Raw genomic sequence first — 20,955 nt, 5'->3', positions numbered from 1 at the left:
AATGTTTCAAATACTATATTCTCAGAATTGCAACCGCATTTGACGTTTCACCAACAGTGCACCTGGTTAGCTTCTTTTTCAAAAGTAGTATCCAGACATGGCGTGGCTCTGTAGTACAATTCTTGATGGCCACGCAGAATGCTTAGTTATATTTCGGTCGGGGCCTGGATAATCATTCTTCGCATTTGTCGCGTCAACGCTGCTGATGTCAGCTTTTGACATTCTCGCACTAAAATTATGAATGCCTGTTTACGCCGCCATGGGTAGATGCCTGCGGCACGTACCCACATACCTTTGGCATATACGCGCCCGTGGTATACGGGCATGTTCCAGAAGTGCCTAGCAGAAAGATTTTGATTATGTACGCGACGAGATTATCGAAATATGTATGTCATGACCGGCAAGCCGTATTCTTCAAACCATCTTACCCTCCCATGCTAACTTTAGTTAACCCCAGGTGAAGGGGTTGATGTGGATAGATAGATAGATAGATAAATAGATAGATAGATAGATAGATAGATAGATAGATAGATAGATAGATAGATAGATAGATAGATAGATAGATAGATAGATAGATAGATAGATAGATAGATAGATAGATAGATAGATAGATAGATAGATAGATAGATAGATAGATAGATAGATACTAAAACTGCCTGCAGTATGCAAAAGAATGCTTCGCATTTAAGAGCTCTACCAAATACCACAGGAGCTCCGCTTGCCAGCCACGTTTGCATGTGGAATGGCTTGTAAATGTTTGTCTTAGAACGTATCCTGGCGCAGTTATGCAATATTTCTGCGGTTGCCTTTCTTATTCTGTGTAGCACGTGTGTTCAGCCTTCTTACTAGCAATAAGACTTTTCTTGTCATAGTCCTATGTTTGGTTTGCGAAGATGGCAGACTACCCCCTGAACCATGCGTCCCTTCACTTGAGTGCTCTTGATAATAATAAAACGCAGTAAGCATTGCTATTTTTCTTCTGTCCACGCAAAACTACTGAGCTTATAAGAGATGAGAGCAGGGCTAGTTGGTATAACTCACCGACTGCATACTTAACAAATTTATGCGAAAACAAATGCAGGAAGACACGAAGGGAAAAGACAGAACGCAGTGCCAGAGTAGCTGCTTAACGCTTCGTCTTTTCTGGTTGATTGACCTTGTTCATGACTTTTGCGCTAGCCTCAAGCTACTGAACCTACTTTAATTTACTTTATCCACATCATCCACATTACAAGAAGATTCAACTACTAATTCTACAAGACAAGTTCATTACACTACCGAGATGTACAAAAGATTATTACATGTGGGCAGTTCAGATATAGCAGAAGGTCACGCTGCGGGTTGCTCTGATGTACAAAGTTAACATGACTCATTGCACGTGACTATGACCTCGTATACTGGGCGCACCGTGTGGCACGTGCTGGAGATTTGGAAAAACACAGCTCAGGAAAACACCCGTGGCACTCTTGTCGCGGTAGAGCCGGCTGCCACCGGAAATGGGAATGCAAAGATCACGTACAAATGAATACTTTCACCCATATTCACTGTGCTTTCACCATTTATGTCCTTCGCATTGGGTGGCAGTTAAAGACCCGAGCTGTTGTGTCGTGCGTCAGTGTCCGTCCTGCCCAGCTGCTTCGAGAATAATCTGGGGTGTGACAACTGGCTGACTCATGCAATATGGAAGTGTCACTTCACCATCGAATCTTGCACAACGCCCGTACTTTTTGTTAAGAGTTCTGAGGAATGGCTGGTTCATTTAGTAGGGAGTGTAATTTTACGATTCTTTTCAGATGAACTATGATTTCACCCTTTTGACTTAACAAGTAAAATGTTTTGCTTCTCTTGGTGCCAAAGTGACGAGTGGGACTGATATAGCTACAAATACTTTTTTTTTCGAGGCGGGAAAGGGCTCTTTCACCACCCTAAAATCGTTGTCCTGTCAGCAAGTATTACAGGCAAGTGCCGTGGTTCATTAAAAAAAAATCGCTCAAGCTTTTCTCTGCAGTAATGCTAGAGAATACAGGCGCCATTATTGAGAGGTGTACTTCACAAACCGTTTTTTTTTTCTCGTTATTTTGCTGTCGAATGGTAGCCTTCACTAATTGAGTGCCTAGCATCAGCATTGCCTGTTTTTTTTTTTGCAAGAAATTCTTGCTTCAAACGGAGGCAGAAATTTAACGTTACTTATGCAAAGATTAAAAAAAGAAGCTTCCAAACAGGCTATTTATGAAAACGCAAAGCACTTGTATTTTACCATTTTCATGAGGTCCTGAATGTATGTTTACGATATCTTGACTGAGAAATTCCGTTTATTACATATAACTCGATGAAAAAAGTGAGCCTATACAAATTTTGAATATTCCTAGGAAAGCAAATATTCGTGAAACAATGGTATTAATGCAGACTAGTTGGTATTTCGTTGTGAGGTGTGGGGGCAGTGCCACGTTTGAAGAGGCTGCGACATACATACGAAAAGAAAGAAGCGCACTCAGAACCAATATTTATTTAGCGTTAATTGCAAATATAAAGCCAAAAAAACACCGCAGTTTGCCGACACTATTGCAACATAGCGAGGAAAACAAACAGAGAACACACTGGCGAACCATTCTAATCCTCGTTAATAGTCTACCTGGCATGATAATAAGTCAAGCTTGCTGATACATTTCTCCCCGACTTATTGATGACATACACTCTTAAATATAAAGTTCGGCATATTCAGTCACTAAATAATAATTATATTCTTTTGTCACATAAATGACTAGCCTCTTAGTAAAGGGAGGCTGTAAAATACCGGCTAGTGAAAATACTACCTAGTTAGTAAGGAAATAGTGCTAAATCGAGTGTTTAGTTTATAACTAAATTGTTAGGAATCTCCGAAAATAGAGCTTTACGCCTATTCTGTTAAATGTTCATGTGCTTCCAACTACGTCATGTAACTATACTGCGGTAAGTGCGCATCACAGCGAGAAAGATGTAAAGAATTGACCACATGATCATATGATCAAATCAGATTCACATATGATCATTGATATGTGAATCTGATATGTTCATATGGACTCATATGAGCATATGATAAGGTTATGTGAGTTCTCGTACTCATATGATTATGTGCTCATGCGTATGAGAACTCATATGAACGGATCACGAGAACACGCATGCCAACGCATGCCCAACTAAATCTTCAAGACTTGAACATAGCAGATTTCTACTGTAGCAGCAGTTTGAAGACTATATATACCTCTGCTTTGGGATCGCACACCGCGTACTGGTTAGCAGTCACAGATATTTGTAAGATAGTTGTTGTTTTCTACGCATCATTATGTCCCCTTCTATTTGCCTATGTGTGTGCCATTACGTAGCACGACACTTCTATTCCAAGGTAGTCAATAAAATTAGAGATTACGATGTCACCATTACGGCAAATTGTACTGCGGCATCTAAAAATATTTGGAAACGTAGGTAGCTTAGTAAAATCTCAGTTAAAAACGCTAAGAAATGTTCTCTGGTTAGTAACGACGAAAGTCACAAGCTGTACTAGCTGGTTGCTAGTAAAAATATGCCGCGAAGGTAGAAAATTCTCCGGAAGCTCGTAAACACACGCGTTTACTAACTGATTACAAACTTTTTTTCTATAAGACTGTAGGCTTCATATAACTCTCGTTCTTGCCTTTTTTCATATTGTTTTAGAACTCTTGTCTTCTCTTGCTCAGGTGCGTAATCGGCGGACGTACACTGCTTGATGCAATGAACTGCCAAGTTGTTTGCAGCGCTCGGTGCCATATGCCACAAAGTTAAATCTTGTGAGCCGTTTTCACGCCAGTTTGCACCATGAACCACGTTCCACGTCCTTCTTGGAATGCGAAAGGAACGTTAATTACGGGATCCGCCTATATTGTAAATCTTATTATCTGACAAAAACTAAAATTTTCTTGTCTCCCTTGTCGCATAATTTCTGTAAATGCATGTTTTCTGTTTCTGCAGTTTTCCTTATTTGAACATATTCATTTTGTTATGCTTTGCAGAAAGCTTCTGTATAAACAAAACCATCAGTTCTTGCGTAGCAGGAAAAAGCTCTGTTCTCAGCTTTTCTTTTTTTTTATCGTACTTAACTTCTACGTTGTGTTTTACTGCACGAAAACTTCATTTTTTAAATTACGTTTGAGCTTTCATAAATAAAAATCTTCTCGCTCAATAAAACACATTTGCACCTAATGACATGCTCCGTTGGCTATATGTTTAGCGGCTTTCCCTTTCACGTATTTGTGAGACGATGGTCACTTTTCTTGTTGTTGTAGTTGTTGTGGTTGTTAGCATTCATTATCTTGTAGATCGTCTCCACAAAAGGCACTTCCCGTGACCACCAAAACACATCTGGTGTTTGACGAGCTTGGCATAGTTTTTTTTTTGCGATACCATGTTTTCCTAATTTGCTATAGAACACTCAAGGCGCCACGCTTTGTTCAAGAAAAGGCTTTTATTCTTCTAAGTCTCACACTTCCCAGCGGATGAAGCATGCTAATAAAATTTTATATAAACTTGTTTGATGCACAATGTCTTGACACCCTTACACAACTTTTTTCTTTTCTGAAGAACAACTAAAATCCAACAGTATTCTATATGGACTACGAATTGGCTGTGATATTAACCATTTGTTGTTTGGGTAGAACTGAGAAATTACATCAACCAAAAAGCAGAACTATCATTTCTCTGAATACAAAACATTCCGTGTAGGTTAAACAGAAAGTACCTATGAATTCTATGTTAACATAGATTTTTTTACAGTGATAATTTGCGGCCTGGAGTGCGTCACTTGAACCGGGTGGTGCTTAAACGATCACCTGAGGTAACATACGGGTGCGTTAAAGACTAGCAGAGGAACTAACTTGCCACTTCATTGCGTAAAACATTGCACGTCATCTGAGCTTCAGAAGACGTGAGGGCTAATATTATATGGAGAAAGACAAGAAGGAGAGGGTTTTATTATATACCTTCACTTAGTTGGGTAGCAACTGTATCAGCAAGCGATCTCTTGACTATTCTTACCTGAGATAGATCATCTAAACAGTTAGTGTAGGAACTGGCAAATTACTTCATTGTTTTTCTCCTGTGTGGCGGGAGTAGCGGTAACACGTGGCGTTTTCAAGGATATATACTTCAATTTGACAGAAAATAAATTTAAGTTGAGTGTGCCTTTTTACTGTGGTGTCTCTGTTCTTTAACCTTTTTGTACATGGCGATACAACCGAGCCCTAGAAAAATATTTGCGACACGATAGCCTATCAGACATGCAGCACCTATTGATAGTACTATGCTGCTTGCATGGTATCATGAGCAGTCTATAAAAATGATGTAAAGCGCTTATAAGAGATACGTTACTGTACGATTGCAATTTTCAACTTGTCTTTGGCAGGGTAACAGTTGAACAAATTTTTCTAGGTGTCGGCACACATACTTGCACTGAAACAAAATGCATTCGATTGCATGTATTACATTGGGAAGACAAAAAAATTGGGGAATCATAAGTGTAATGACGCTTCACGCAACTATCAAATACACAAGACGCTGAAGGATGAGAGACGAACACAGAAGTTGGAGCAAGACATTGAGCTTTTATTTGCATTATTTAGGTTTCTTTTTAATTTAGCAAGCATGACGAAAAATTTTAAATTTTGTTAAAATTGATGGTTGATAAAGAAAGGGAGGGCACGAAAATGATAACTTGTTTGGCGCAAAGGAGCAAACAAGTGCGTTCAGGGAAACTTAGCGTGTTCGACCGACAGCTATTGTCGTTCTCTGTCTATGTTGCAGTCCAGGACGTTCTTTCTCTTAGTGAATTAAAAACGCGTATAGTTACAGCTATATTATTATACGCACATGTTAACCAGCTGCATTTCTGCGTGTGTGTGGTCCATAATGAAGTTGTGTAACGCCACATTTCATCAAGAGTGCGCGAGTGGAAATTTTATGCAGTGCGCGTCACTTGGAATGCAGCGTTCATACGCCTGCAACGCCGTTACAGACGCACTGAACGCAGTACTAAAACTTGGTTATAATGTATACTTGCAAGCACTGTTAATGTTTGCAACATGGTCATACCAGCCTTCGCAACACGTTAAAAAAAGCAAGCGGTAAATATTACGGGCAATCAAATCGCAAGGCAACGTCTTGGTACGTTCTATACCTTTGTTTACTTTAACGTGCACCTTTTCATAGCACGAAAATGCAGGCATGAAGAGCTATGTCTTCCCCAATTATTCAGGTGAGAATAAAAAGCCTATTTCTGTAGCAGTATACCCATTAGAAGGGAAAAACCGCTACGCAATGTCAGATTGGTACTGCGTGTCTAAACAAGTCATCAGCATTTCCGTGTAGGAATTTCGTGCGTTGTAATGTACCTGCAACGTAGAAATAGTGGCGTCCGCCATAATTTCTTCCGGATAAGGTCGCGAAACCAATACTACTACCCGGCATCACTGCAAAGCGAATATAAGGATCCAAGGGGTGAAATGCGTAGGAGCAGATGGCGCATGACTTGAGCTGGCATATGTTGCCAAGCAATATCTCCCGTAGGCTGTTCGCGAATTCTCGGCCGAGTCAATCGTGTACTTTATTAGCATAAAACAAGTTTGGCTGCAGCTCTTATCTCACACCTTAGGGCACATTTCGATTCCTTCTTGTTGAACCGCAAAGGCGACTACGTGCATTCATTGAATTGCGGATGGAAGCGCGTCAGTAGGACGCGTAAGAAATGTACGGGGCCAGCCCAGTTGACTCTCTCATCGGTCACCTGTGCTATTCGTTCCGGGAAGGTATGCCAGCTGTACGTAACACTTCCGGAATGACTGATTGCCGGGCAGTCACTTACGAGGAGGGGGGGGGGATTACTGGCTCGATAATTTTAGTTTTAGGCTTCATATCCGCTTAGCAAGCCACTCTGAATCTATTACTATAGATTATTATCTCACAAGTCTGCGCACTTCATTTCGCTAATTTCTAAATGAAATTTGTCGTTACTCAGACCATGTCAGAACTATTAGGGCGAGCCAGTTTTTACGCCTACGAGTAAAATTGCTCGCGTAGTAATTGCCGTAAGCTTTGGATCACTTGAATGAGTAGTGCCGGACAATCCTCAAATGACTCGACAAGTGGCAACAACGAGATTGCAACAAAAAATTAACATTATTTTATGTATTTTTGTGAAGCTGTACAGAGATATTAAATGTACAAGCAGCAGCGAATTAGCAGTTGTTTTTTTTTTTTTTTTGAGAAAGTAAAGGGCTTCTCAGTAGCAATCTAAAATGCACTTATGTGCTCACTTCAACCACTGAAAAAATTCTGCTGAGATGTCTATAATATGAATAATGGTATCGGTCGGCTCATGCTGCGTATAAATAAGATTTCTCCCAGAAATCTACATAAAATGGCCTCCAGAGTCAATACCAAGTGTTTACTGACTACAGAGAGACTTCATCAACACTTAACTGTGCTGGTCAGAACCGAAAGCATCCCAGCGCGTATCACTCCAGTGCTACAGTATAACTCGCTGTAGGGATATTTGGTGCATGTCTGAATTAAGTAGTCAACTTCGTGCCAAGAGAGAGAAATAATAAAATGAGGTGAAGGCAGGAAGGTTAACTAGAAATTGGGGCATCCGGTTTGCTTCCTGCACTAAGAGAAAAGGTAATGAGGAAGAAAGATTAGAAGAAAAGCGAACACCTCAATGGATGCGCGAAAAAGAAAAAAAAGAGAGCGTAGGTGCTATATCCCATTCAATAGGCCACTACCACGCATAAAGTTCAATAAGGCTTTCACCAATTTTCTGTGCGAAAATACATCATTTCGGCTTTCGAGCACTGACTGTTCTGACAAGGGTCTGTCGTCAAGGCGGGCTAACACAGCAGCTAGCGGCTGTCTTTGCACGCTATAGCGAGGGCAGTGGCAGAGAACGTCTTCTCTCGTTTCATCGCTGCTGTAATGATCGCAAGCAGCCAAATTCACAAACACACCGAGAAAGAAAATGCATAGACCGCGCGGGCACTCACAACAATTTAATCATTGAAGAAACAGGCTAATATAAACCCACTAACACATGCGGAACAAGATCGGGCCATCGCTCACCTAATCACGCTGTCGGACACTTGCTCTCGACATAACGTGTTTCCGACTCATACAGGTTGAGTGACCTTTCTCTAACGCAATTATTATCCCATTTCTCTATGTGATTGCCCGACTAAATGTCCCGTGCTAACTTGCTTTTACTTCTTGCCGGGTACTAAACTGCGTTAGACATGGTGTATGTTAACAAGAGGTGACATGCGCGCTTAAATGCGCACTATACTTATTCTTTACAGTGAGCGCGTGTTTCCTCGCTCGATCATTGATGCAGCGCCCCATGTGGCCCACATAGCTGTTTCAGCATGATAGGGGTATTTGGTAAACCACTCCAGTGGAACACTTCGTAAACGGCAGCGCATGCTTATTTTTGCAGCCTCGCGGCAGTTGAACATAATTTCGATATGCGAGGGCACAACTTCGCCATTTTGTTTAGGGCGGAGAACACCAGCGGTACACCATGCGGACTGACCACGTTTTTTGAGATTTTGTGTAACCTTATGAATATAAGGTACCGCCCTCGGCCGTTTTTTTTTTTTCGTGGTCAAGCCAGGCCCTTTTTTTTACCTTCTGCAGACGGCATTCCGTTACCATATACGAAATGGACCAAGGGAGCCCGGCGACCTTCCAACGATGTAATTGTGCATTAAAACAAGACTGCGTGAGATTTAGACACCACTTTCGAAGTGCGCCACCCAGGGAAAGCATTGATATGTCTCTCTTCACAGTTTTCGAGTGCGCCGAACCAAAGGGTAAAAATCACGTATGCTGGTGTTTTCCTCCGTGCAAAGAAGGAACTTTTACCGTTCAGTTCAACCCACTCAAAAACCATGAGGAGAGACATCGAAATGCTTTCTCGGGGGTCTGCGCTTAAGAAGTCGCGTTCGCACTTCATACACTCTTGTTTTAATGCACAATTAGACCATTTGAAGGCCGCCGGATTACCGTGCTCAATTTTGTATGCGGTTGCGAAATGCCTTCTGCAGAGTTAAAAAAAGACCTGGCTGAAGCACGAAAGATTGAAGAACAGCCGAAGGTAGTACCATATATTCATAAGGTTACACACAACTTAAAATAAATTGCCAGATCCACCTACAGTGGGAATTGGTGATATGCGAAGCACGAATGAGGAAAGTTGAAGAGGAGGACGTACATTATGCTGTACATGACTACCATGCCATTATTATAAAGTTTCTACCCAACACTTGTGTTCGTCCTCCATTCACATCACGTAACACCAAATTTGGTATATGTGAAGCAAGTGAAACGGCCGCGGCCACACTATGAGTGTAGCATGTCTAGTCATGGTTTACGTGACAAGCATGTCCTATTATCAGGTTTGGACATTTTCTTTAGCTTCATCATCTATTTTCGTAACACAAAATTTGGTATATGTGAAGATAGCGAAACGGCCGCGACCGCGCTATAAGTGTAGCATGCAGTCATGTTTCACGTGACATGCATATCATGATTATCATGTTTGAACGTGTCATTTACCTTGGTCCTATATTCACGTCACGTAATACCAAATGTGGTACATGTGAAGCTAGCGAAACGACCGCGAGTTCATCATGAGCGTGGTATAAAGTGATGTTCTTGCATGACACGCAGGTCATGATTATCTTGTTTGCATCAGTCATATACCTTCGGGATCCATTCACGTCAGGTAACACGAAATTTTTTATATGTGAAGATAGCGAAAACCGTGAGCGCACTGTGAGCATTGCATGTAGTCATAATTTACATGACACTCATGTCATGATTGTGTTTGGACGTTTCATTTACCTTCATCATGCATTTCCGTCACGTAATTCCAAATTTGGTGTATGTGAAGCTAGCGAAACAACCACGAGCGCACTGCGAGCGCTGCATGTAGTCCTAATTTACACGACACGCATGTCATGATTATTATGTTCGGGTGTTTCATTTACCTTCATCGTCAATTTGCGTCTCATAGTACCAAATTTGGTGTATGTGAAGCTAGCGAAACGGCCACGAGCACATCATTAGCGTGTCACGTAGTCATGTTCTCACATCAAATACATGTCAAGATTATCATGTTTGCATCAGTCATATACCTCCGTCATTCAATCACGTTACCTAATACAAAATTTGTTACATGTGAAGCAAGCGGAACGACAGCGAGCGCCCCATGACTGTGGTGTGTATTCATGACTTACACGACCTGCATATCATGACTTCCCTGTTAAGGCCTCTCACTTATGTTTACCTTGCAATCATTTCATGCCATTCCAGTTTAGAAATATGTCATGTGAACGAATCCATAAAAGAGCAGCAAGACCATGAAATGTAGATCATGACATTCATGACGTGCATATCATGATTTCGATGTTGGGACTAGTCACGTACTTATGGTCGTTATACCTTCATGTTATTCCATACCAATTTTAGTATCGATACCATTCTCCAAATGGGCAGGAGAACTAAATGTCGTTGGTGGCTACATAATAGATAGATAGATAGATAGATAGATAGATAGATAGATAGATAGATAGATAGATAGATAGATAGATAGATAGATAGATAGATAGATAGATAGATAGATAGATAGATAGATAGATAGATAGATAGATAGATAGATAGATAGATAGATAGATAGATAGATAGATAGATAGATAGATAGATAGATAGATAGATAGATAGATAGATAGATAGATAGATAGATAGATAGATAGATAGATAGATAGATAGATAGATAGATAGATAGATAGATAGATAGATAGATAGATAGATAGATAGATAGATAGATAGATAGATAGATAGATAGATAGATAGATAGATAGATAGATAGATAGATAGATAGATAGATAGATAGATAGATAGATAGATAGATAGATAGATAGATAGGAAGGAAGGACAAAATTGCCTGCAGTACGCAAAGAAATGTTTTGCATTGAATACAGTCACCCTTGCGCGGAACGCGCAGCTCTGTCCCAGCGAAAGCCAAAAATGCAGAATTTCCGGTGTCTGTTTTGAACATTGTTCGGACAAATAATGATATTACAGTTGCATCGTACCCATTATGCAAGTGTAGTTGTTAAAACTTTTTCTGTAGCGGGTCCACCGTGCCATTTTTATACATTCGGAAAAGCGTGGTTTTTGCTAGACGCATGCAAGGAACTATGTGCATTTTTTACAGCGACAGCTGCTATTAGATCACAACTAGGGTCACGTGCGCCGTAGTTTTGCAACGCCGCCGCCGCTGGTGGCCGTAACAACTATCACGTAAATTGATAAAAAAGTGAGAAAATAAAGAACACCAATAACACAATGGGATTCTAACCCGAGTCTCATGTGTGCCAGTCTAGTATTCTAACGATGAACTATGCCGGCGCTGGGAACTACGCTGCAAACTGATCATAGTAGGCAGGCTTGATATTGAAAAGGATCGTTTTATATGTGGCGTTTAACGTCCCAAAGGAACGATATGATTATGCGGGACGCCGTAGTGGAAGGCTGCGGATATTTCATCCACCTGGCCTTCTTTCACGTGGACCCAAATCGGAGCACACGGGCCTACAGCTTTTCACCTTCATCGAAAATCCAGCTGCCACAGCCGGGATTCGATCCCGCAACCTGTGGTTCAGTAGCCGAGAATCTTAGCCGCTAGACCACCGCGGCGGGGCTATCAGGAAAGAAATAGTACTACTGTGTGTAATAAAGCGCTTTAGAACAACGAGAAAAAGCCAGGCGTCTCACAATGCCAATTGCGTAACAAGTGGGTCTTCGAACAACCTCATTACAATAGCGCTAGGCATAGTTATTCATCGTTATTTGCAGCCAAAGCATCAAAAATTGTACAAAATTTCTCGCAAGTGTGTAGGGGGTATCACACTTCTTCGAAGAATGGCGAAGGATAGCATAGTAAATGCCTCCCAACAACACAAAATTTAGAATTTATGGCATAGTGGGTACCCTGCAAATGTGCGTCCAGCATTTACTGAAATAGAGAAACGGCTCTAAAAGGCTACTTTTGCAGATTTCGCTGTGACTGTGCTGCACGTTCCACGCAGGCCTGGCGTTTTTTTTTTTTTTTTCAATGTTGTGGCTGATGATGATGTAGAATTCGACCTTAAGCGTTCGTTTTGCTTTTTAAATATATACTTTCAATTCAGCACAAGAATTTCCTATGTCCTCTGTAATATTTTTATATTTAACCATTCCTATTCTAAAATTTCATACTACTTTTTGTAAGACTGCTCAATTATTGGCCAAACCACCAAAGCGTGTCTGCACCACAGTTAATAAGTAGCCAAGAACACGCCTTCGTGATAGGTTCGAGTATTCAACGACTCATCCTCTGCGCCGTTCGCATTGTGTGAAACCTGATTGTAACTTTAATGTTCTAAAACATGTTATTGAAATTCGCCATTCCTTAGTGGACGTGAAGTCTGCGTAAACCCAGTCTGGACCGGAGTTTTAAGCACTACATCGTAGCTCAGTTGTAGAGCACTTGATTTTCCTGCAAGGGCCGGGATTCAATTACCCTTCTTTAGAAATTAGTTTTAATTTGATTAGTTTCTTTTTTTCACGTGATAGTGGTTACGGACAACAGCGACAGCGATGGTGGTCATTGTTGTGGTCTCAGAATAGCTTTGTCTGTAAATGAAGTTCACTGGAAAACATCTCTCTAGCACTTGTCGCTTATTAGCTACGTACATGTGCTCGTTCAAAAATTTGTTTTGTGTCGATAATTGCTCGGTGCATGTCTGCTTCTTTATCACAAAATCGCGCCAATGTGCGCGAAAGCATCATCTCAGCCCACCCGCCCCTCCGACCGAAACACAAACCCACTCTTTTGCCAAAGTAAATCGTTGAAGGCAAACATGAACGCTGCCGATGCGTCAACTCGAGTGTTTGAGTAACAAAAAATAAAATACAAGTTCTATACACATTGCATACTGCAGTATGGTATTGGCCACCATAGGAAGCACACAAGCAACCAAGGTGATGTCACCCTGTCATTTTCGCCCTGATTAGTAACAGCTTTCATTCCTATTGAAAACCGACATACGACACGTCTGAGAAATATGCAGTAATCTCGCATGTATATACAAGAACACAATTGATTCTATGATTTCATACGAGATCATTCTATACGAGGCATGTGTGCCCTATAAGAATTTTCTCTAAGGATATAGTAGTGCACACAGTTCTACAAATTATTGCAATGTAGTTGTAATTGATAAACCCCTTTAGATTCGTGGTGTCAGTGCGTGTGCGAAAAACGCCATGTCAGCTCCTTCCTAGCACGTAACGTCATTGCATCCCATATCTCTTAAATTTGCGATGTCATTATTCGGCCTTCGTATTTGTGATATCATACGGTTACATCACTACCGCATTACGTCACATGATAACCTCATCAATCTACACCGTGTATCAATCACAGCTGTTGCAGAGCAACACCGGAGGCAGTGCAACGCCTCATGAAGTGCAGAAAGCTTCAGTGCAGCGGTACGCCTTCCATAGGCGTTTCGGCCCCGCCGCGGTGGTCTAGTGGCTAAGGTACTCGGCTGCTGACCCGCAGGTCGCGGGTTCATTTCCGATGGAGGCGGAAATGTTGTAGGCCCGTGTGCTCAGATTTGGGCGCACGTTAAAGAACCCCAGGTGGTCGAAATTTCCGGAGTCCTCCACTACGGCGTCTCTCATAATCATATGGTGGTTTTGGGACGTTAAACCCCACAAATCAATCAATCATAGGCGTTTCGTCACATCAGTCGAGTCAAGGCACCGGCCGCCTTCGCGCAGTCACACGTGGCAAGTATGAGCCCAGCAGGCATGATGAGAATGGCCGAGTAAGAGCATCTTTAAAAAGAACTACCCTGTTCTGTGTCTACAGATTCGTCCGATGACATAAATAGCAAGGGTGATAATGTATAGGCCACGCTGCGTGATTCCTGCATCAGCAGCTTCGACAAGTATTCTCCCGTAAATGTTATCAAGGTGCACTGGTACACTTTTTTTTTACCATTGTAGTTACACGTTACGCACACTAGGAGCATAGGGGATTGATATCCCCTATGCTCCTAGTGTGCCTTCACGAATCGAATATAGACTTTACTCTGAAAACTAAACAATTTAAATGTCATCATAAATCCTTTCTTCTTTTGACTAAAGACATAGTAGATCCATAGGCTTTTATATTTAGGAATACTTGTATACTGAGTTGATTTTTTTTTCTGTGAACAATGATACTTAAACAGAATCGTTTGATACCAAAATTGTTTCCTGTTTATGTAAAACATATTCTGAATGTATATCATGTAGAAATAAGCTATGTAACTAAATAAGATATGTATAATGTCACTTATTTGTATATGTATGTTACTGATGTGTGAATATGTGTAATATGGCACTGATGCAGACTGTATCAGGAGGTCAAGACCTCGTCAGGCTATTTAGCCTTTAGTCTTTGCCTCCCGCAGGGAAGTTTTTTGTATTTTCCTGCAAATAAACTTTGAAACTTTGAAACTTTGAAACTTTGATATGTGGGGTTTAACGTCCCAAAACCACCATATGATTATGAGAGACGCCGTAGTGGAGGGCTCCGGAAATTTTGACCACCTGGGGTTCTTTAACGTGCACCCAAATCTGAGCACACGGGCCTACAACATTTCCGCCTCCATCGGAAATGCAGCCGCCGCAGCCGGGATTTGAACCCGCGACCTGCGGGTCAGCAGCCGAGTACCTTAGCCACTAGACCACCGCGGCGGGGCTAGGAGCATAGGGGAGCCTACTAAAAGCAAAATTCCTTCGCTGCTGTTCTTGTTTATGTTGCATAGAAAGAGCCGAATAGATTGATGGATTGATTTGTGGGGTTTAACGTCCCAAAACCACGAACTGAATATGAGAGACGCTGTAGTGGAGGGCTCCGGAAATTTCGACCACCTGGGGTTTTTTAACCTGCACCCAAATCTGTACACACGGGCCTACATTTCCGCTTCCATCGGAAATGCAGCCGCCGCAGCCGGTATTCAATTCCACGACCTGCGGGATTTCTAAAGAGTTACACGATACGCTTGTGTTTTGAGAGATCTAGCAACGTACGTGGCTTCGTAGTTACCTAGTTAGTAAGACCAAGAAAGTATTCCTGGTTAATAAAAACAAAACTTTCAAGCTTTACAAGCTGCTGGCTATTGAAAAAAGTTGCCGCGAATGTAGTAAAATACGCTCAGGACAAGTAAATGCATATGTTTCCAACTGTTCGCTTTTTTTTCTTTTTAGGATTGTGTTTATTATGCAAATACTCTAGGAAGCGAGAAAAGTGCCCCTGTGGGAAGTGGTACAGTGGTTGTACTGCACAAAATAAGTCACCAAGCTACTTTCTCTCGACCTTTGCAACGCGTTTTGCGTACTTCAACTTCTTAACGCATTTAATAAATAACGCTTTAACGGATTTATTAAATCTGAGCACACAGGCCTACAACATTTCCACCTGCATCGGAAATGCAGCCGCCGCAGCCGGGATTCGATCCCGCAACCTGCGGATCAGCAGCCGAGTACCTTAGCCACTGGACCACCGCGGCGGGGCCAAGAACTATAGTTCAAAGTAAGTTTAAAATAAAAGCAAAATAGGTACCCATGAATAATTTTTTGTGTATATTGTTGTTTTTAAAAATCCTTCTGAGATTGCATTTTAGAAGAGTCTCAGTAGCTCTATCAATAAGTAGTTCGATATTTACCCGTTTAGGTGATGTCTTCCTGACATTCACATCAACGTAACACTTTGCTTCAGGGTAGCGTAAAGTAAGTATACCAGACACACTTAACGTCAGTCATAACTTCCTATATTTACAAAAGAAAGTGGAACGCTACCCGTGTCTCGTTTCGCATATATATTTTGCACTATTTTTTCTCTGGTTGTGCTTTATGTCCGATTCTCACCTCTCCTTGTTTTTTGTGGTTTCGATCGCCTGCTTGGAATTGCGTTGACTGGGCAAGTAAGGGTGTGCTGTGGTGGTTTTTGCAGATATCCTCTTGCAGGGGTGGCCCCACCGCGGTGGTCTAGTGGCTAAGGTACTCGGCTGCTGACCCGCAGGTCGCAGGTTCGAATCCCGGCTGTGGCGGCTGCATTTCCGATGGAAGCGGAAATGTTGTAGGCCCGTGAACTCAGATTTGGGTGCACGTTAAAGAACCCCAGGTGGTCGAAATTCCCGGAGCCCTCCACTACGGCGTCTCTCATAATCATATGGTGGTTTTGGGACGTTAAACCCCACAAATCGATCATCAATCTTGCAGGGGTCGTAGATAAGCATCTTCTGGAGCATATTCACCGCATCGCTGTCAGCCTCGGGAATAAGCTCAGCCACCACGTTTTTTTTTTCTCAATGGGAAATTTATTTTTAAGTTTGGCAGTTTCATCACGCCTGGCCATGTGTCGACTGTCGGCATGCCTAGGACATGAAATATGCGGAGCAGTTGGTCTATCTTCGAGTCCCCGCGAAAGAGCACTTTCCCAGCGAGTCATTGGAATAAAATACAGACGATACTCCACACATCGACCAGTGTCGAGTAACGTCTGGCGCCCATGCGTATCTCAGGAGCGAGGTATCACAGGGTGCCTACGTTGTGGGTGAAGAGACGCACTGGCTCTGAAAACGGGCGACAAAGACCGATGTCGGCCACCTTGTTGTCGCCGTTACCATCGATAAGTAGGTCTGCTGGCTTCAGGTCGTGGTGCAGAACTCTCCGTTGGTGGAAGAAGAGAATCGCATCTACGATCTCACTGAGGTACTTATTAATTACCGCGCCGTCCAGGGTCTCCTTGTTCTTGGGCTGTGCATTCAAGAGCTTCACATGGCCCATGGTCATATACTTTAACACCAAGTGTATAGCATCGTACTCCGCCATGACAACGTCTACAAGCCGCACTATGTTGGTTCATTTCAGCTGCCTGAGAAAGGCCACCTCTCGGATGGTCGTGGCTGGCACACCTGTCTCCACCCGTCTCCTCGGTCCTCAGTCGGATCTTCTTGATATCGAAGATCTCGTTGGTGGACTTGAACTTCGCCTTGTAGACGACGCCGTACCTGCCTGCGCCGATCTTCTCCGTGACGACGTAGTTATCCATCTTGACCGGGCTTCTCTCGGATGCCGTGTGTACAGGATTCACGACGGTGTGGAATGGTACGAGCTGTACCTGGCCCAGTTAACGGCTGCCCAGATTGTTCGATCAAGAGGGGTGCAAATGTCACCTCATGAAAGCTGGCCGCGCGCGGTGCTCTCTCACGAAGGGGCACGTTAACGCCCCACTACAAGCAACACGGCGTGCTGGCTTCTCAAAACGTCGAAGTGATGGGATACCATCTCTTTTTTCTTTTTGTCAGAGTTTCCTTCTCCATGTACACAGAGAACATATCCGTGAAATCGGTTCTGGTTTTTCTTAAGCTGAATCATTACCACACCTTGAAGCAGGAACACCGTGGAGAAAGCGCCTTAGGAATGTTACGCCAGTTTTGCAATAAGAATTTGGGGATGCACACAGATACGTTACTTATGATATACAATCGTTACGTACGTCCAATTCTGGAGTTTAGTTGCGTTCTGTTTTCCGGAAGTGCTAAGTATCAATTAAGACCTCTTATATTGCTAGAAAGGCAAGCTCTGCGACTGTGTCTCGGACTACCCAGAAGTGTTGCAAATAGTGTGCTTTATTAGGAAGTTTGAATCATTCCACTTGATTCAAGAATTCGACAGCTTACTATACAAACCTTTTTAAAACTCTACGATGTGCCCCTCTCACTTTCACAGACAGTTTTCATCAAATCTCCAGATTCTTTCTTTAAACGCCCGTGGCCTCGTTATCAAAGACCCAAGTCATTTTTGTCGAGCCTATGTCGTCAAAACTTCACGTTTCTCTTCAGCATTTAACTCCCCAAACCCCATGCTCGATGCCAGTCGACCTAGCGTTCAATGACATTTTTTTCAAAAAATGCTAAGCTAGTACCAAAGCATGTTCTGGAGGGCCTCCTTCAAGACCATCTAAGTCATTTTTCTCCTTACGTGGTAATTTCAACGGATGCAACGCAAAATCTTCAGAAGGACAGAGTAGGCATCTTTTCTCATCATCTTAATTACTATTTTGTGCTCCGACTGGCTGACTTCATGCCAATTTCTCTCGTAAAATTCTTTACAATTACATTGGCTTTTCGAAAACTGAGTTCTCAGCAATCAACATCTATCATTATAATGGATGCCTTGTCTGTTTGTACACATTTAACGTCCGCAAAGCAGTCTCCACTTATCAGAATATTTTGGTCTTTCGTACCACGTAGCGTATCAGAAGTTCAGTTTCTTTGGGTGTCCGGGCATGCTGGAATAGCACTAAATGAAACTGCTGACTCGCTCGTTTCGGCGTCGCGAAATTTCCCGATGGTTCCATTAGCTCCACAGTTTTCTTTTATTACAGCCGAACGATTCAAACACCTGTTAATTTTAAAAAAAACGACACAACATCACTCCAACAATCTGAAAAATTTCGGCACTTGCAATTCACATGGAACCCCGCAAAATGCATTTCCCCTCAATGTGAGGTGACCCTTACAAGCTTTCGCTGTAGAGTTCCTCAGTTAAATTATCATCTCCACAAATCTGATTTTCAATAACTAACTTATGTGCACTTTGCAATGAACCCGAAACAATAGATGACTTTCTTCTCACATGCCACCGTTTCGCCTCAATGTGCCGAATAATTCTTGAGAGACCGATTGGTATGTTGGGATTGGCAGTTAGTATACATTCACCATCTTATCGTTTGGAGCCAGTCAGTAGGGTGCTGGCCGCAGTGCTATTCTGTCAGCGCTACATAAATTCAATCAGGCAACCGGAAGGATACACTGCTAGTGGTACTACCAGATATATCCAATTCTTTGTCCCCCTTTCTGATTTTGCTATTTGTTTTATATATTCTGGTTTATAGAATTCTTTGGCCCTTTTAACATTTTCTCTTTCTTTTTTTAAAGGAACGTTAATATTGTTCTTATCTGTTATTACCTGATTTTTTTTCTCTTTTAGCCAGCATTGTATAAAAAATTTACATTATAAGGTACAGGGTGGCCAATCCTCCTTGTGGGTATGAGCCAAGATCTTCTAGGCGACAAGACAAGTAAGGATTGACGCTGTGGAGTTTTATAGGCTTCATTGGTGAAAACCATCCTAGCATTACGCAAATCACCTCAGTGGCTGTCGGCAGCGGTTATCCTAACAGACTCCCTCTCTGCTTGTTTTTTTTTTTTGAAGGTGCACCTAAATCAATAACAGACCCTTTGTTATTCAAGACTGCAATTTCTCAGCAATGCTTGTAACTATACGCAGTTTTCATTGTCTATCTTTGTCTTGTATGTGCTTGAATTCTTATACATTTTTAGTTGACTTATGTTGCCTTCCTGATTTGCGCATCTGATACTTGTTTCTTCATTTTGTCTTTTTTTCTTGTGTGTTATATATGTTGTACCCACCCCCTCTGTAATGCCCTACGGGCCCTGAGGGTATTCTAATAAATAAATAAATAAATTATTAAACAATCGGAGGACATTTGAGCTTTGCCTTCAAGAGTATATAAATTACGATAGCATTATCGGGACTCGTGCGCAATCACCTTGTTAACTGATAGCCCACTCCGGTTCTCGGTCCATACTTCGACCGTGTCGTAAGGACATGGATGACTGTGCGCATAGCATTGGCCGTTTTAAAGTATTATCGAATGTCTATTGCAAGCACAATTTTCAAGTACCCACTACGCCTTAAGAATTCCTTCTGCGAATCAGCGAAGGGCCCACTACGCAGCCGTAGGGCAACGTGTGCACCGACGCAGCTATTGATTACGTTGATGATCCTGCTTCGGGTGGGGATGAGCAAATATGTTTGAATGCTTCGTAATGGGGGTGGGGGAGGCGGAGTAGCTTTAAAATACTCACTCGTTTCTCAATATTCAGCTGTTGACGACTGGCGCGATTCGACACTTATGCTAAGCAATATATGAAGCTTTAAGGAAACTCCTTTCACTAGATCAGGGGGTCCTCAAACTGGGTTTCGCTGAACCTAAGTGTTCTGCAGGACCCTCCTGGGGGTTCCACGAGCCACTGTAAAGTTTTTTGCTGGTTCCGCACGAACCCACTCAAGTCATTTAAATGACAATGAGACATAAAAACAGTCGTTGAACATCTTCCATAGAGAAAAACTATTTATTAAGGTAAACAGAAACAATTTAGTGCACAAGATGCTCTAAAACTGCTTCGTTAAGGGATACAAGTAGACTGGGAAGCGTTCAAAAGACAAACCCTGTCATTCGTTTTGTTGCGATAGCAATTATATGAATATTCTCCACTGGATTTTGCCGCTGGTGTCACCATCACTTACCACATAAGTATATGTATATGAAAACGCAAGAAAGAAAAAAAAATCTGAAAAAGACTTCCGCACTGAATCGAACCTGGAACCCTCCATCCGTGAGCGCGAGACGTTAACCACTGAGCCACCGTGCAGCTCGTACTTTGACGCTCAAACGGCAACCTATTTATATCTACCACATACCGCTGGTGATGCGCATCTCGGGGGCGGGAGGGAACTATCGTGTTCTCAGCATTACCAACAAGATGTCGCAATGAGTGTCCGTCTTGGCGCGCGTCTCGATGGGGGGGGGGGGGGGGGGCTATCGCGTCTTCAGCATTACAAGCAAGATGGCGCAGTGAGCGTGCAGCGGCGCGCGTTCTCAAGTCACACACGTACTTTGCCCCTCACAGTGGAGAAGGGGGATGCTCGATGCTCGCTCACACACCCTTATCTCGCGTTGGGGACGATCGTACGTCCTGGCTGGCG

General features: G+C 42.4%; 1 protein-coding gene across 2 annotated transcripts in view; it reads left to right on the top strand.

Annotated features, from left to right (window-relative positions):
• The window catches only part of LOC142776319 (uncharacterized), a 59,940-nt gene extending 42,329 nt beyond the window's left edge, over positions 1 to 17,611 (top strand). For both annotated transcript variants that reach the window (XM_075879801.1, XM_075879799.1), the window contains exon 3: positions 17,029 to 17,611. In XM_075879801.1, the coding sequence (XP_075735916.1) occupies positions 17,029 to 17,036 (8 nt within the window). In that variant the 3' untranslated portion in view covers positions 17,037 to 17,611. The remainder of the gene's footprint in view (positions 1 to 17,028) is intronic.
• The last annotated feature ends 3,344 nt before the right edge of the window (positions 17,612 to 20,955 follow it).

The sequence above is a fragment of the Rhipicephalus microplus genome, chromosome X (genome assembly GCF_043290135.1).
Source record: "Rhipicephalus microplus isolate Deutch F79 chromosome X, USDA_Rmic, whole genome shotgun sequence".
Classification (NCBI taxonomy): domain Eukaryota; kingdom Metazoa; phylum Arthropoda; class Arachnida; order Ixodida; family Ixodidae; genus Rhipicephalus; species Rhipicephalus microplus.
Note: the sequence above shows the minus strand (reverse complement) of the source record. Positions and strands in the feature narration are given on the sequence as shown.